This window comes from Rattus rattus, chromosome 17 (genome assembly GCF_011064425.1).
Source record: "Rattus rattus isolate New Zealand chromosome 17, Rrattus_CSIRO_v1, whole genome shotgun sequence".
NCBI classification, from domain to species: domain Eukaryota; kingdom Metazoa; phylum Chordata; class Mammalia; order Rodentia; family Muridae; genus Rattus; species Rattus rattus.
Window position 1 is genome coordinate 22,382,828 of NC_046170.1, and position 16,556 is coordinate 22,399,383.

Genomic DNA, 16,556 nt, shown 5'->3' on the forward strand with positions numbered 1-16,556 from the left:
AAGCACGTTTATTTGGATATGAAGGTCTTTCTTAGTCAACTCACTTTATACATAAACAGAACGCACAGCAATTCTGGCTTTTATATGTAAATGAGATTTGTTACCTCCTGGCAAACCAGGCATAGTATAAATTATCGCTTTAACCTTCTCAAGTGCACAGCTCATGGACACTAAGTATGTCACCATTGCTGTGTAGCTCCCACCACCGAATCCCAGAGCCTTGGTATCACCCGAACTAAGCCTCTTAAATGCATAGAACAGGAAGTCCCCTTCTCCAAGTCTGAGAGTCACTAGTTTACCTTCTCTATGGTTTTGACTATTCTAGGTCCTTTTTGTAAATGTGATCATGGCATTCAATTAAAACAAACAAGCAAACAACGGCCACAGAACAACACAGAAACACATTTGAAATGGACTCACTCAAGCTGAAGTCCATGTCATTAAGCAGAAACTAAGCTGTTATCTGACCTTTTGGGGAATCAGTTAAACATCATGGGCTCATAAGATAGCTCAGTGGGTGAAGTCATTTGCACTTGAGCCTTACACCCAACTTCCCAAGGTCGCCTTTCACCCCCACACACTCACATAAATAAACACATTTCCCAAATAGGCCAGTTTGCTGGAATCCTTTCTCTCTATATATTTAATACAAACACTCGCCTGAAGTAACTTGATGTTAACCAAGCATGCACCTTCCTGCTGATCTGTCTCTTGGGCCCAGCCTTAGAAAGAGCACAGCCTCTCTCTGGCTATAACACCAACCTTGTCTGCCCATTTTATAGACATATGCAGGAGTAGCCCCTTGGTAATTTTAGGCGTAATTATTTGGGGAGCATCGCTGGCCTCCCACTGCTGTTGCCCACAGTAGACAGGAGTTTGCCTCTCATTATCTTAGCTCATTTTCTAGCTTCATTTATGTTTAAATAGTGAACGTCCTAAGGGGTATGAAAGAGAAACGTTTAGTGCTTAGTCCACATGACAGTGGGATCAGCAAGAGGTGGGGGAACCTAGGGCGCAAAGAAGATGAGGCTGACAGACATGCTCAGTTATACAGACGGTGCACTGTATGTCACCAGGGAGCAGGCCTGAGACCCCGTACATTTCACAAACCAAGTTATGATCAGTCTTCTGGAAGGAGGCAGTAACTTTTCTTCCTGGAAAATAATGTGGCCAAGCTGTCGCCACAAAAGCTAACCCCTTCAGAGCAGACTGAGACAATTATTGTGGGTCCTTCCTGGAGAAACTCTGGATAAGCACCCGATTAGTGGACAGGGTAATGCCTGCCCCAACAGTACTAGGAGAATATTAAAATCCTTTCCACCGGGGTGTTCTGCTGATTGCTGTGACAGTTTTACAAAAAGGCCCCTGACAGTGGCGTCTCTGTGCCCTCCCCCTTTAATCAGGGATCAGTGGCTTAACAGAATTGAGCAGAAGCTCCTCTGTCTCACTATCTGGACCTAGGCCTTAAGTAGGTGGCATTTTCTGTTTCCTCTCTTTTGGGATTTTTGTTCTTGGAATCCGGCCACCACACTGTGCGGGAGCTATTGCTAAAGCCCATCCCCAGGGAAGATAAGTCCTGTCTCCCTCTTCTCCGAGATGTCCCAAGAACAAACAGGTTCAATTCCACTGTAGATACTGTGGGGAAACAATGGCCTCTTGGGCATCCATACAGTCAAGCCTCCTTCCCCAGGAGCCCTGGTGTTGGGCCCCTATCTCTCCTCCCACTCCCCCATCTTATCATACAAACTTGACACAGTCCGTGATAAAGACACTCTCTTCTGAAAGGTATCCCCATTGTCATTTCAACTTTCGGACATGATTATTTCTTGGAGCACAACCTAGAACTTTCCACAGACCCCCCAGCTCCCCTGTGTGCCTTAGGTTAAGGCTTTGTTGTCCTGCAGGGCACACTTGAGCTAAAGACCTGTCCACCTGGATTCTTTAATTTCCTCTAAAGTGAAGAGTACTAACAAGCTAAGCAAAGTTGATAGGGGACAAAGGAGACATAGCCCTTGTTCCCTGGCTTCCCCTGCTGATCAAACTCTCCCGTACTCACTGCTCAAGTGTCTTGAATTTCTTCCCAAAACTCTACACAGCCTTGTGTCTGGTCTGTTACTCTATACTTTTCAAACCTACCCATCCTAGACTAACCCCCAGCTTCATCTCAGGAAGGAAATAGTTAAAGATCCCTGCCCTTCAGGGCCTGGCGGGGGCAGCAGCTTCGCAGCTTGGTGGCTGCTCCCTGGAGGGCAGGCGGGATAGCGCTCCTGCAGTTCGGTCCCAGAGTAGAGAAGGTCTGGGAGTCTGGAGCCTAAGGAGGATCACGGGAGGCGTGTTCCTCCAGAGTTTGCTTTTCCTTGGGAGCCTCGCGCCCACACCCATCCCCTCTGGTCTGGCCGCTGTGTCTAAGGAGGTGGGGAGCCTCTCTCTGATCCAACGGACCATCGCAGGAGCTTGCAGGCTGAGCGAGATCTCCTCTAGAGAAGCCGGGCCGTCCTGGGAAGTTTCCTCCAGCCTAGACTGGGCTGCAGCCCTGGTCGCGCGCCACCCTCGAACTCCAGCTCAGGCTCCGTCTGGCTCCGGCGCGGACCTGGCGCTGTCTGCGTCCGAGGAGCTCTAAGGTCGGTGCAAGCCTTTCCTTCTGAGAACCAGGGCTGAGACTAGGGGCAGGGTTGCCGCCCGGGCAACCGACTGGGAGGAACAGGGGTGTCGCGCAGCGCCGGCGAAACACAGCAGCGGGGCCTGGCACCTACCTGCCCGGGCGCCCAGTGTGAGGCGCTTTCCTGGGAGAAGAGCGCTGGGGGAGGGGGGTGGACACCAGACACGACGATTGAGCTTTGACTCGGATTTTTAGGAAAAGGGAACCTAGAAGTTCGCCCAGGGGATGTCTTTTTCTCCACAGGCAGGCAAGAGCTTTCAAGAGCATCCACACCCAGGGCGCTTGCTCCAAAGCCTCCTGGTGAAGTTGGTCTTTCCTAATTCCGCACCCTGGGTGTGCATAGGCTACTGTGAAGAGCCGACCTCTGTGTACCCCTCCTCACACCACGATGGCAGCTGGGTGATGAAATCTGCCTGTTGTTGGAGGTCTGGGCGGTTTGCTCCGTGCTGCCCTGTCCTTTAAGGGGCACTTGTTGCCTTTCATGTGCAGAACACTGGGACTGTTTGTAGATAAGCCACCTCTGATTACACCACCCTAATGGCCTCACCTCTGCAGACCTGAGGCGAAGGTATATTAAAGTCAGAGGGTGCCTCCAAGGAGAGTGGGATAATTTGTCTTATCCAGAGAGCAAAAGCACAGAGAACTCGAGAAAAAGTTCTTAGTTTAATACACAACACACACACACACACACACACACACACACACACACACACTTGTTGTTTCTGGTTTCCTCACAGCCACCAACTCATCTGTTTTTTAAAGCTGGGCTAACTGAAACACTTCAGCAACCACATCACATAAATTACCTGACTTAAACTGTGCAGTTTGGGTGCTGTTGGAATTTCCAAATTCCTAATGGCAAGTGAACATTTGTCCTGAGAATCTGATACATCAAATAAAGCACTGAGGGGTCAGCTTTGTGTACCACCAAACTCTAGGCCCACAAAAGGAAAAAGGCTGAACCCGTAGTCATGTCCTTCTGGTCCGCATGCGAGTTGCTTCTCCAGAACTCTGGCTGACTACAGCAGACGATGCCTGTCGAAACTTAACTAGAATATACCGAAATGAGCTACAGATCCGTCCCTGGGAAAGCATGTACTCGAAAGAGGTTTCTTTTATTTGGTTTTGTGTTTTTTCACTCTGTGGCAATATGGCATCCACATGTTTTTGACAGATGTCCCTTAGATGTGGTGAGCTGACAGAGGTGTCAAGAGAAATGAGTTCTTGGTAGTGTCTTTGTTGGGGGGAAGGAAGGAAGGAAGGAAGGAAGGAAGGAAGGAAGGAAGAAAGGAAGGAAGGAAGGAAGGAAGGAGAGAGGGAAGGAAGGGAAGGAGGTTTTAATGGTAGCTAGCTCACACCATGGTAAGAAGCCATGGTTGAAACTTTCTCAGTGCCTGTAGCAATCAGCTGATCCAGGAAAACAGCAAGCTCATGTGAGGACCACTGAGCTCTACACGAGTCGTACAGTGGCTGTGACAGCCAAGTGGTTCATGAAGTCCCCTCCTGGATGATTCTAATAGAGGTCATAAAGCTATTCTGTTTATGGAAAAGGCCTCTGTCTCTCATTTTAAAGAAAACTGTTACTAAATATTCTATTCCCATTGGGGAACTGGGAACCGTTAATCACAAAGCAATCAGGAAATTAAAAGAATTGTCCCTCCCGTCACTATCCGAAGAGGCAGATTGTAATGAGCTTTGTGCTTGGCATTCTGGTCTCCATCGGGGAAAGGAAATGACGTTATTTTGCAGGCCTACTAATGATTCAGCCAGCTGCTCTAGACTGCAAGAGATGGGAGAGGAAATCCATAACTACTAACAATTAAGGGTGAATGGTAGGCCCATCACTTTGAAATCATGGGAGTAAGCAAATGCTTACGACCCATCTAGAAGATAGGGTGATGGTCCAGCCACCTTTGGGCTGTGTAAGCACAGTCACTTCACTTATTCAAGACTCCTCAAGTGCTGTAGATGTTGATTCTGTCTGTGTAAATGGTGATGCTGAAGTCAAGAACCAGTTGGTACCTGTGAGAGGCAATGTGTAAAAGGCTATGGCTGTTTCAGGAAGGCAAAAGCATGAGGGACCTCCAGCTGGTGTTCCCTGATACTTCCTATAGCATGTCGCATGTCTTATTTGGTCCACCTATTGACTAAGCCTAAACTTAAAAATGTCCCGTGACAACTCTCACAATTCCTAAATGTGGTCAGCCTTGAACAGACTCAAACACATGAATCTTAAAATGTAGGATTAGGTATATATATATATATATATATATATATGCGCCATAGACACACAGACCACTGTCCATGAATGAAGTTACCTAAGTATAAGAGGAGAAATCTAGATTTGCTGTGCACCAGGGACACTGGCCCTTCGCAAGTGATAAAACCTGTGAATGCCAAGTAGTCTTTGATAGTACCTGAACGCCCCTCCCAGTCTCCTGCCTCCTCTAAATTCTGGAGACATCTTCAGCGTGTTGTTGGTGCAAATAAAGCACAGAAATGAGAGAGGCAGGACAGTTTAGTGGTTAAAGCTCAGGTCTGGAGTCAGATCAAGCTGCCTTAGAGTTGTGGATTCGTCTCCACCATTGACCTTCATGAGCTACTGGGCCTTCCTCTCAGCTTCCTGTCCTCCTGAAGGACCTGTGGATGGTTGGTTGGTATCATTACACTAGTCAGCAGTAGGACATGGTGTATTTTGGCCCAGTGCCTGTCCTATCCTAGCTAGATAGGATGCTTGCAAGATACTAAGAAGTCAGATAGCCTTTGGCGAACCAAAAAGTGTGACAGCCTGGGAAAACCTGTCATGCACAGGACACCATTGACAAGTATCATGGTGGTTTCTGATGGATAGAAGTGGGGGCTTTAAAATATGTGGATTTTGCAGATTGGTCATCAAGGGTTTCAAACTAAATCTCTTCTCTTCAACAGTGATCAGTGATCTTTTCTTTTCTCTGTGGTTCTGGGGATGGAGCAAGTGTGAGTACGCCTAGCAAAGCAAGTGCCACTCCTGCAGGCTTTCGGTTATTTCACATCTAGTTAGAACTTGGAATGTTAGATGTCGTTATGGTACTAAGCGGACATATGGCTTTAAATGAACCCTTTAACGCTTTAGACAGCATGGCTGTCCCGTTCCTGCCATGTGGAACCCAGCATCCACTGGGGGATGCTGAATTTTTAGAATTAGATTCTTGTATTTTGTGCCTCACTCTGAAGCAATGCTTCTTCTTTTACCACAAAGTTTTCTGTCTCGTGTCTGAAAGATTTGGGCTCTCATTAGCCTGAATAAAGAGGGGAAAAAGGCTGCTATTTTTAAAGAAAGCTGAAATATCTTTATTCAATTATGGTCTATACAGATACAGCTGTGGATACAGCCAGGGCTGGGAGATTTCTTGCTACAATAGATTTTTGGCCTTTTCTATTTTGATCTGATTGGCCTATATTTTCATTAAATCAGTAAACATTCATTAACTACAATCTTTTGGGACAGCTAGATTTTGTAGCAAAAAATAATAATAATTTTCCTACTTTTTTTCTTCCAGGGGAAGGAAAGGCGTGAGACCAACATAATAGGACGTTTCTTCAGATCCACATTAAGATGGGTGCCCTTTGCTTCCTGGCATCCTTTTGGCTGGCCCTGGTGGGAGGCGCAATCGCTGACAATGCTGAGAGATACAGTGCTAATCTAAGCAGCCACGTGGAGGACTTCACCCCTTTTCCAGGGACAGAGTTCAACTTTCTGGGCACCACCCTTCGACCCCCTAATTTGGCCCTGCCTAGCAACGGCTCAATGCATGGCTATTGCCCACAGCAGACAAAAATCACTACGGCTTTCAAATATATCAACACTGTGATATCCTGTACCATTTTCATCGTGGGAATGGTGGGGAACGCCACTCTCCTAAGAATCATTTACCAAAACAAGTGTATGAGGAACGGCCCCAATGCGCTCATAGCCAGCCTGGCCCTTGGAGACCTTATCTACGTGGTCATTGATCTCCCCATCAATGTGTTTAAGGTAGGAAACTCCTGAGGGCTTGTCTGACGCTCCGCTGTGCTCTGACTGGGAGGTTTACTTCTGCTGTCTTTCAGCTCATTGACGGTTTAAGAGTTTTACTGTTGTGTATTAGACTATTTTCCAATTTGGCTGTTAATGGAACAGTATTTCAAGGATGATCCCAGTATTTCGGGATGGCCTGAAAAGTAGGTTCCCAGGCCAGCGCTCAGCTTGCAGGCTCTGTGGGAAGGCTTGGGGCAACGCATGACTGAAAATTGTTTGAGATGCAGTTTTTAGGATGAGATGTACAAAGCTCTCAAAGAATGTAAGGTAATACGCACACAATTTCAGTTAGCTTCCCATGAGCTGCTGTTCAAAGAAGATCTCCACAGCAGAACTGAAAGCTGCTGTTTCAGTCTGAGTCTCTGGGCGAATGATTGAAGCACAAGGGCTTGCTGGCTTCCCTCAGTGTGGGTGACTTGGAGATAACAAAATCCATATACAGCAGGCCAGGACCGAAACACTAACCAAAACCATTCAAAATAGGTCTGATAACCCCTTCCCTCTTCAAGCTGTAATGTGGGCCCAGCCCCGAGCTAAGCCATAGGGCCCCAAAGACAATGAAGAAAAGTTGGTGTTTTCGTGGGAAAAGACAAGTGTTGAAATGCTGGGATTGCCTTAGAGACTCTTTTAAACAAAATAAACCAAATCCAATGGGAACAAAATATTCCATATTCGCTGTAGTCGTTGTGAAGGGGGAAATCCCTGTACAAAAAAATTTAAGTACAGTAAAAGTCAAACAAAATTGGCATCTGTGTGCCACATTTTAAGAAATGTCTTCATCCTAAACCTGAAATTGCTTTTTTCAGGTTTCTCTCCTCCCCCCTCCCTCTACCTCCTCCTCCCTCCTGCTCTCTCTGCTCCTCCTCCTCTTTTCTCCTCTCCCCCCTCTTTCTCCTCCCCGTTCCCTCTCCCTCCTTTTTCTCTCCTTCCTCCCCTTCCTTTTCTTCCCCCTACCTCCTCTAGCCTGAAGTCAGGCTCCTCCCCCTCCTCCTCCCCATCCTTTTCTTTCTCTTCCTCTCCCTCTTTCTTTTCCTCCTCCTTTGCCACAGGAACAAATTATTCTAGGTCAGTAGTTCTCGATCTACGGGTCTTGGGGTCTCACATCATATATCCTGCATATCAGATGCTTCCGTTACAATTCATTGGAGTAGCAAAGCCATATATATGTATACATATATATATGTATATATATGAAGTAGCAACAAAATAATGTTATGGTTGGAGTCAGCACAACGTAAGAATTAAAGGGTCGCAGTGTTAGGAAGGTTGAGAACCTCTGTTGTAACTAACACCATTCTGAAATACTACTTTAAACAACTTTTTGCCAATTAAATTATGAGACGCAGAGTAGCCTGGAGTAGCCGCCCCTGTTTCTAGCAGATATACTTAAATCATAGTGAAATCACATGAAGCTGTCATAGGCACCAACGTTCTAGCACTAAGATGAGAGTAATGAGTTTTGTTGTTTTGTTTTTTGTCTCTCTATGTAGTTCTGGTTCTCCTGGAGCTCCCTATGTAGACAGGGCTGGCTTTGAACTCACAGAAATCATCTTGCCTCTGCCTCCTGAGTGATGGGATTAAAGGCATGCACCACCACACATGGCTGATAATTTTTTGAATGTTAAAAAATCTTTTGAAATCATACCATACACCTTTTGGAAAGCTAGAGAAAGTAGACAATGAGTTATCAAAAGACAACACAGTATGTCTTTCCTTAGAATAAGTATGAATGCACAGGATTTCAGTTCAAACATAAAAACAGAATTTTGGAACCAAACTATGAAGCAGAGTTGGAAATGCTTAATTAATTTAAAATGTTTAGCATACTCTTTAAATTTCACTTTTTTCTCTTAAAAAGTCCTTAATTTTCCATTTATGAGTTATCATGAGTGGTTTTTATGGCTTTTGGTCAAATATGACTCTTTAGTTTCAATTGGTTATTATTATTAATTCTTGATTATCCTCGCTTAGGCACTGGTTAACTGGGCTCATCTTTGTTCAAGGGAATAACTGACCATCTCTGAACAAACTCCCTGCCTCTGTTCAACTGAAGCATCCTCTGTACATTCAGGCTGTGCCAAGCAGTTTCTTGTCAAACCAATAGGTACAGCTGCTGGGGAGAGAGAGGGGTGAGGGTCGAGGAGGATGGAGTGGGAGGGGAGTGAGGGGTGAGGTGGGCTGGGAACAAGGGGATGGGATGGGGGGAGTGAGGTGGATGGGGTGGGGTGGGAGTGAGGGGGGATGGGGTGGGGGTGGGAACAAGGGGGCTGGGGGTAGGAATGGGAGTGAGGGGGATGGGGTAGGGGTGGGGGGAGGTGAGAGGAGTGAGGTGAGATGGGGTAGGGGTGGGAGTAGGGATGGGAGTGAGGGGGATGGTGTGGGAGAGATGAGGGGGCTGGTTATCTTTGAGTCACTCCTGCTGATCATCACTGTAAGTTTTATTTCTACTCCATGGTTGAGTCATGTTAGCTGAGAGCCTTCTGAGTATTGTGGAAATCCAAATATAATTTAGGGTGCTTTCACACAGACTGAACACATAGGATGTCGGACAGACTTCCATACATGGTGGCCCAAGTCCGTAGTACTTCACTTTGGAGACTCTCATGAGTGATTTAACTTGTTATAATCCAAAGTGATGTGGACATTCAATCATGGTACTTTTATATCACATCACTATAGTAGTTCACTTCCTGGTTTTAAATGTCATGTGAGCCACTGGACCAATATGAGTTTTAGAAATCAAACCTTTTAAACTATTTAAGTATTAAGTAATTGTCTCCGTCCTCTCTAGAGGAGAGGAAGCAGCATCTTTCTGAGCTCCGAGGCCACAGCAGAGAAGAGTCATCTCCCTGTTTGCCTGCCACACAGGCACATTCTGCCTTAGGTCAGAATACATGACCTCTGGCTGCTCCTCTGAAACTCTACCCAGGCTAGTCAGGAGAAATCCTGCCAGACTTTGTGAGGCCAGGCCCCTGCTGCCCTTCCCCATGCTGCCTCAAGATCCCAAGGCATTCAGTTTTCTCCCATATCAGAGCTGGATGCCTGTAGCCACATCTAGTTCACTAGGTCAGCACTGTCTGTCTCGCTCAATCGTGTTTACGTAGCCAAGAAAGCAGCGTACAGATATCACTGAGGTTGGATCCCTGAACTCTTCATCACTCACTACCGAAGAATGATATTGGGAGAAGAATCCCTGACAGACCTGCCAGTCTCTTTAATAGATGAATTTTTCAGGGCTGGGGATATGGCTCTGTAGACAAAGTGCCCGGACCTGTGTTCACATCCCAGCACATGAGCAAGAAGCCAGGCATGGCGGTATATGTCTATAATCTCTGTGAGGTAGAGATGGGTGGATCCTGGGCACTCAGTGGTCAGTCAGTCAACCCCCCAAAAACCTGTGAAGTTCAGTAAAAGAAAAAGGATTAGATATTCAACTGAGGAAGACGACATAACAACCTTTGATCTTCCCTTGTACCTGTTATGGGCAAGCTCACCTATGTACACTCATATATGCATATCTCACACACACACACACACACACACACACACACTCTCACACACACAGTCACACTCAAACACACATATGCACACACATACACTATTCTGTTTAGCAGTTACATCAGATATATTTTTGACCCAACAACCACGTTTCATTTATTTAATTAAAATCTATTTATTTAATAAATTTATTTAAGTTGTAGGATTCTTTAAATGCTTTCCATCACTTAAAAGTGAGTCATATACTCTTAGAAGTTCAGTTTCACTATATGTTTTTAAGGTAGGGACCGTGCACATATGGGGTAATCAACGTGTCTTCCTCCAGGAAACACGTGCTGCAAACCCATGTCCCTCAAAGTCTGCTGCACCTGCCCTACCATCCAGTCAAGGCCCAGCTGCCTCACAGACCCCACACACAAGAGTGAGAGGCCACAGTAACTGCCTTCCAGGAAGAAAGAACCTTGTGTAAGTCTTCTTTGATAAATATGTTATGTTTTGTTCTTATGACTTTTAATCCAACATCCCGCTTGTGCTGCACCAGAAAGTTTCTTCTGCAGAAATCTGATATAGCTAAGATCACAGCCTGCTTTGAGGCACCAATCCTTAATTGAAGGCTATCACTTGAATGAAGACTGTCTAGTTCTTGGGCTGGAAAGATGGCTCAGTGGTTATAGCACTTAAGAGGACCTGAGTTTGTTCTGCAGCACTGACGTAGCAGTTCACAGCCTGCAGCTCCATCCAGGGGTCCAGCCCCTGCTTCTGACCTCTGCCGGTTCCTGCATACACATGGTGTACCTAAATTCACTCCGGCGCACAAACACATACATGTAAAAATTCACAAATACATCTTTAAAAAAAATACTTTGTTTCCGTCAAAATATACCTGCAAACACTGTCCTTAGTAGCACTTGACTACTGTTTGGTCTTACTTGGTACTGAGAATAAATGGGTTGTAAATAGGTTGGTTCCCTTCAGTCGAGTCTTAGTTGAAAGGAGATCATAGGTTTTCTGTGAGGAATTCATCCGTGAACTAGGCCCTCTATCTACAAGTACTGTCTGAACACAGTATCTTTTTTTTTTTTTTTTTAGCATCAACATAATTTTTTTTTATTATTATTAACTTGAGTATTTCTTATATACATTTCGAGTGTTATTCCCTTTCCCGGTTTCCGGGCAAACATCCCCCTCCCCCTTCCCCTTCCTTATGGGTGTTCCCCTCCCAACCCTCCCCCCCTTGCTTCCCTCTCCCCAACAGTCTAGTTCACTGGGGGTTCAGTCTTAGCAGGACCCAGGGCTTCCCCTTCCACTGGTGCTCTTACTAGGATATTCATTGCTACCTATGAGGTCAGAGTCCAGGGTCAGTCCATGTATAGTCTTTGGGTAGTGGCTTAGTCCCTGGAAGCTCTGTTTGGTTGGCAGCTGTACATATGGGGTCTCGAGCTCCTTCAAGCTCTTCCAGTTCTTTCTCTGATTCCTTCAACGGGGGTCCTGTTCTCAGTTCAGTGGTTTCCTGCTGGCATACGCCTCTGTATTTGCTGTATTCTGGCTGTGTCTCTCAGGAGCGATATGCATTCACAGTTTGATCATCTGTCTTGAGTTTCATTTGTTCTAGGCATCTAGGGTAATTCAAGCATTTGGGCTAATAGCCACTTATCAATGAGTACATACCATGTATGTCTTTCTGTGATTGGGTTAGCTCACTCAGGATGATATTTTCCAGTTCCAACCATTTGCCTACGAATTTCATAAAGTCATTGTTTTTGATAGCTGAGTAATATTCCATTGTGTAGATGTACCACATTTTCTGTATCCATTCCTCTATTGAAGGGCATCTGGGTTCTTTCCAGCTTCTGGCTATTATAAATAAGGCTGCGATGAACATAGTGGAGCACGTGTCTTTTTTATATGTTGGGGCATCTTTTGGGTATATGCCCAGGAGAGGTATAGCTGGCTCCTCAGGCAGTTCAATGTCCAATTTTCTGAGGAACCTCCAGACTGATTTCCAGAATGGTTGTAGCAGTCTGCAACCCCACCAACAATGGAGGAGTGTTCCCCTTTCTCCACATCCTCGCCAGCATTTGCTGTCACCTGAGTTTTTGATCTTAGCCATTCTCACTGGTGTGAGGTGAAATCTCAGGGTTGTTTTGATTTGCATTTCCCTTATGACTAACGATGTTGAACATTTCTTTAGGTGTTTCTCGGCCATTCGGTATTCCTCAGCCGTGAATTCTTTGTTTAGCTCTGAACCCCATTTTTTAATAGGGTTATTTGTCTCCCTCTGCGGTCTAACTTCTTGAGTTCTTTGTATATTTTGGATATAAGCCCTCTATCTGTTGTAGGATTGGTAAAGATCTTTTCCCAATCTGTTGGTTGCCGTTTTGTCCTAACCACAGTGTCCTTTGCCTTACAGAAGCTTTTTGCAGTTTTATGAGATCCCATTTGTCGATTCTGGATCGTAGAGCATAAGCCATGGGTGTTTTGTTCAGGAAATTTTTCCAGTGCCCATGAACACAGTATCTTAAGTCCATCCTCCTCAGTTACTGTCAACCGAGTCGGTTATGTACCCGCCCTAAGGTGTTTTGGGCAGAGTCCAGATACACACAAGTGGGTAGTCCGGAGGCTGTGTAATGACGTCCTGTGAGCTAAGTCAGCCTCAGCTGAGTCAGCTGGAGCGATGTGGAGGAAGAAAGAGAGGCTACGTGGTTGCTGTCTGTTGCCGTGGTGCCTCTCTGGTCTCCCTTCGGGATTGTACAGGAGTGTCCCAGCAAGTGCCACATGTGTCCCAGCAAGCCCCCCATAGCCCCACATGCCGAGCTGCTTCCCTCTGTGCTGGCCATGTGTGGCCTTGGTGGCTTCACATGGTCTGTGGACATGGAAGAGGCCGCTGCACGCTGGAGCTTAAACTTCCTAAGTGTTCTCACTCTTTCCAGAGTTCCTCCCGCAGTATCGCCTGGGCTTTGCTCTACATCACTTCTTCAGTAAGACAGTGAATTCACATTTGTGCTACTGAACCCCATGTTCAGCTGTCAAGGCCCCCCGGACTCTGACTGACCATACATTCCCTGCTTATTAACATGCATGTGCAGAGAGAGAGAGAGAGAGAGAGAGAGAGAGAGAGAGAGAGAGAGAGAGATCATAAAGGATATCCAACCTTAGTGAGCTCAGATATATATATATATATATATATATATCATATATCATAATATATGTTTCACATGCACACGTATGTGCACATACATACATATATATACATATACATATATATCAGTGAACCTGACCCCAAATAGTTTCTGTCAAGACATTTAAAGATCTTAAATGAAAAGCCGGGTTCAGTCTGGGGTGGACATGTGGCATCAGGAAGAAATAAATTAAAGACGTGGAGAGAAATGAATGGCCCCAGACCTTGCTTGCACACATGCACCCGTGAGTGACAAGAGAAAAATCACAAAAGCTAACAAACTCGAGCAGATGGAACACAGAAAGCAGACGAGCGCCAGGCACCCTCCGGGTTTCCAGACACATGTGGGCCTTGCAAGTGGCAGCGCTGAGGGACAGCTATGACCAACTTCATCAAAGGACAACTCTAATTTTTAGTTGCTCAAAAATCAGATAATATCATAATTGAAGAGCAGACTAATGAATCTCGGGAGAGAGCTCAGCTGCTCCTCTGCCTGCACGGGCTCACAGCCACACTGGGGACCCTGGACATGGATTCAGTTTGTCAGAAAAATACATGGTCTAATATTCCAATTTCAGGAAATAAAATTTGGCCAAGTACACTCAGAGTGTTCACAAAGCATTTGCATCTTAGAAACACGGAATGTAATGATTTTTATTCTTTAATTACATCTGAGATTATATTTACATCAGGTAGTATAGCCTGTCAGGATATAAGTTATTATTTGAAATAAAGTAAAAACCTCAAAAGTGAGGTTTGTGGGTGGGCTAAAGCTTGGCAGTGTGCAGTTTCTGGATAATAATTTACCCAGATGTTCACGCAGATGTTCCCAGAAGCCACTGCGCCTTGCCTTTCAAGCAGAAGCACAAATGAGAGGAAACATATGTGTGAGAGAAACTGGGTGAAATCGATGAGAGCTACGGTTGAGAAGAGTCAGAGATGAGCTTGGTGGCACGGGTCCTCCAGTAGCAACAGGCTGAAACTGGGTGTACTCTTCAGATAGTACGGAAGATGAAGATCCCCCATTTAGCCCAGAGCAGAAGTAGATGTGTGAGAATCTCAGGGACAGAATACAGTAACTCTGGCGAGTACTGATTCTGTGGTACTCAGTGAACCACCCCTTACAGAAAGCATCAGCCAGCAGTGAGCAAACACAGTTTCTGTTTGAAATAGCGAGAGGGATTGTGATAAGAAGCCCAGGGCATCTCTGGCAGAGGGTATGAGGAGGATGAGAACAAGAGGCTCTGACCCAAAGCCAGCTGCTCTCCAGATTCACCCAGTCCCTGGCATCTTGTGCTCTGGGACCCAGGGTCCAAATGTCCTTTCCCAGTACAGTCAATCATCGAGACAGCTTGGGTATCAGAATAAGTTGTCATGACATATACATCAGCTGCCTCAAACATAGGTGTTCATTAATGCTTGTTCTGAATTGATGTGAGCCTTGACAGTTGAAATTACCTTCTAAACAGATTTCTCTGAGACCTTCAGATGATGATGGTGACTTTGGAAAGATAATAGTGATGCTGGTGGAGATGGTGGTGATGATGATGATGATGATGATGATGGTGATGATGAAGATGGTGATGATGATGGTGATGGTGGTAGTGGTGGTGATGAAGATGGTGATGATGATGGTGATGGTGGTGATGATGATGAGATGGTGATGATGATGGTGAAGATGGTGATGATGGTGGTGATGATGGTGATGGTGATGGTGGTGATGGTGGTAATGATGATGGTGGTGGTGGTGATGATGATAGTGGTGGTGATGATGGTGGTGGAAATGGTGGTGATGATGATGGTGATGGATGGTGATGATGATGATGGTAGGTGATGGTGGTGGTGGGTGATGATGGTGGTGATGATAGTGATGGTGATGATGATGGTGATGGTGGTGATGATAATGGTGATGGTGATAGTGGTGATGATGATGATGACAATTTCACCAAAGGATTCTTCATTTATAGACTAGGTACCTGTGGTCTGCACATTTTCAAAGTTAAATTCCCTATGTTGTGTTCATGTTTCCCTTTCACTTCATCTTCCTGCAAATAGAAGCAGTTATTTCCATGTATTCCAGTGGTCATGTTATAAACCGTGAAATCAGCTGCAGAAGCTGTCTCTATTTGTAACAGGGAAAACCATTTCCTTTGGTCAAGATCTCTGTCCCTTGCTGGTGTACAATATCCCAGCCATACCTGTCTCCAGTCCAGCTTCTCCCCTCTTCCCCCCCTCTTCCCTCTCCCCTCTCCCCAGTCCCTCCTCCTCTCCCTCTTTCCCTCTCCCTCTCCCTCTCAGGCTTCTATCTACTTCAACTACCTGACCTACCCAAGATCTCAAGGTGGTCAATCCATTTCAAATAATGTCCCCTCGTGCCTCTTCTGGGCTTATCCCACTGTTTCAGGACGGAGCTTAAGCATCTCCTTGTACAGCTGCTCTTCATGACCCAGACTAGGTTTCCTGCCCCCTTCCCTGCGGGCTCCCACATCCTCCATTAACCCTGTGGGAACATTTAACACATGTCCACAGTATGCTTGCCAAGATATGTGCTTGCCTGTGAGTTCCTCCAGGCAAATAATACATACATACATACATACATACATACATACATATATACATACATACATACATACAATTAAACAGTTTTTCTCCCAGACCTAAAAACAGACTTTCTTACTAAATTTCTTGACTTTCTAAGTCTTCTCTGCACTCCTGCAAATCAACCCCATATCTTGGGGCTCATAAATCTGAGAAAACCTTGTGAGAAGCAGGACAGCCCACTCTGACAAGGCAGACCCCATCCCTTTGCCTCTGGAGGTGAAGAGTTCTTTTCCTATTGCTCAGGAATTATGCTACATAATTTCCTCTCTCTTTGGGTTTACATATATAATCAGTCCAAGGGTCTTTCCAAAATTTCTGTACAATAAGCTTATATAAACTTATGTTTAGTTAAACGTATTTGTGAGGTGACTTAGATAAATATATTAAGCCTGCAAGTGATTTAGAATATTAAAATCAACATTCACGAAACATTCCATTTGCTTTTTGGAGAGTAGAGAATGAGTTACATTTCTGGCATTGTGAAGACATGCACATTGCAAAACTCCATCTAAGTGGATTCTATAAGAATAAATGTACATATGAGATGACAGAGTGATAATTTA

General features: G+C 45.3%; 1 protein-coding gene across 1 annotated transcript in view; it reads left to right on the forward strand.

Annotated features, from left to right (window-relative positions):
• Nucleotides 1–6,202: 6,202 nt before the first annotated feature.
• The window catches only part of Ednra (endothelin receptor type A), a 53,814-nt gene continuing 43,460 nt past the window's right edge, over nucleotides 6,203–16,556 (forward strand). Inside the window, exons 1-3 of the mRNA XM_032888147.1 lie at nucleotides 6,203–6,674; nucleotides 8,688–8,693; nucleotides 9,951–10,123. Of these exons, the coding sequence (XP_032744038.1) occupies nucleotides 6,255–6,674; nucleotides 8,688–8,693; nucleotides 9,951–10,123 (599 nt within the window). The 5' untranslated portion in view covers nucleotides 6,203–6,254. The remainder of the gene's footprint in view (nucleotides 6,675–8,687; nucleotides 8,694–9,950; nucleotides 10,124–16,556) is intronic.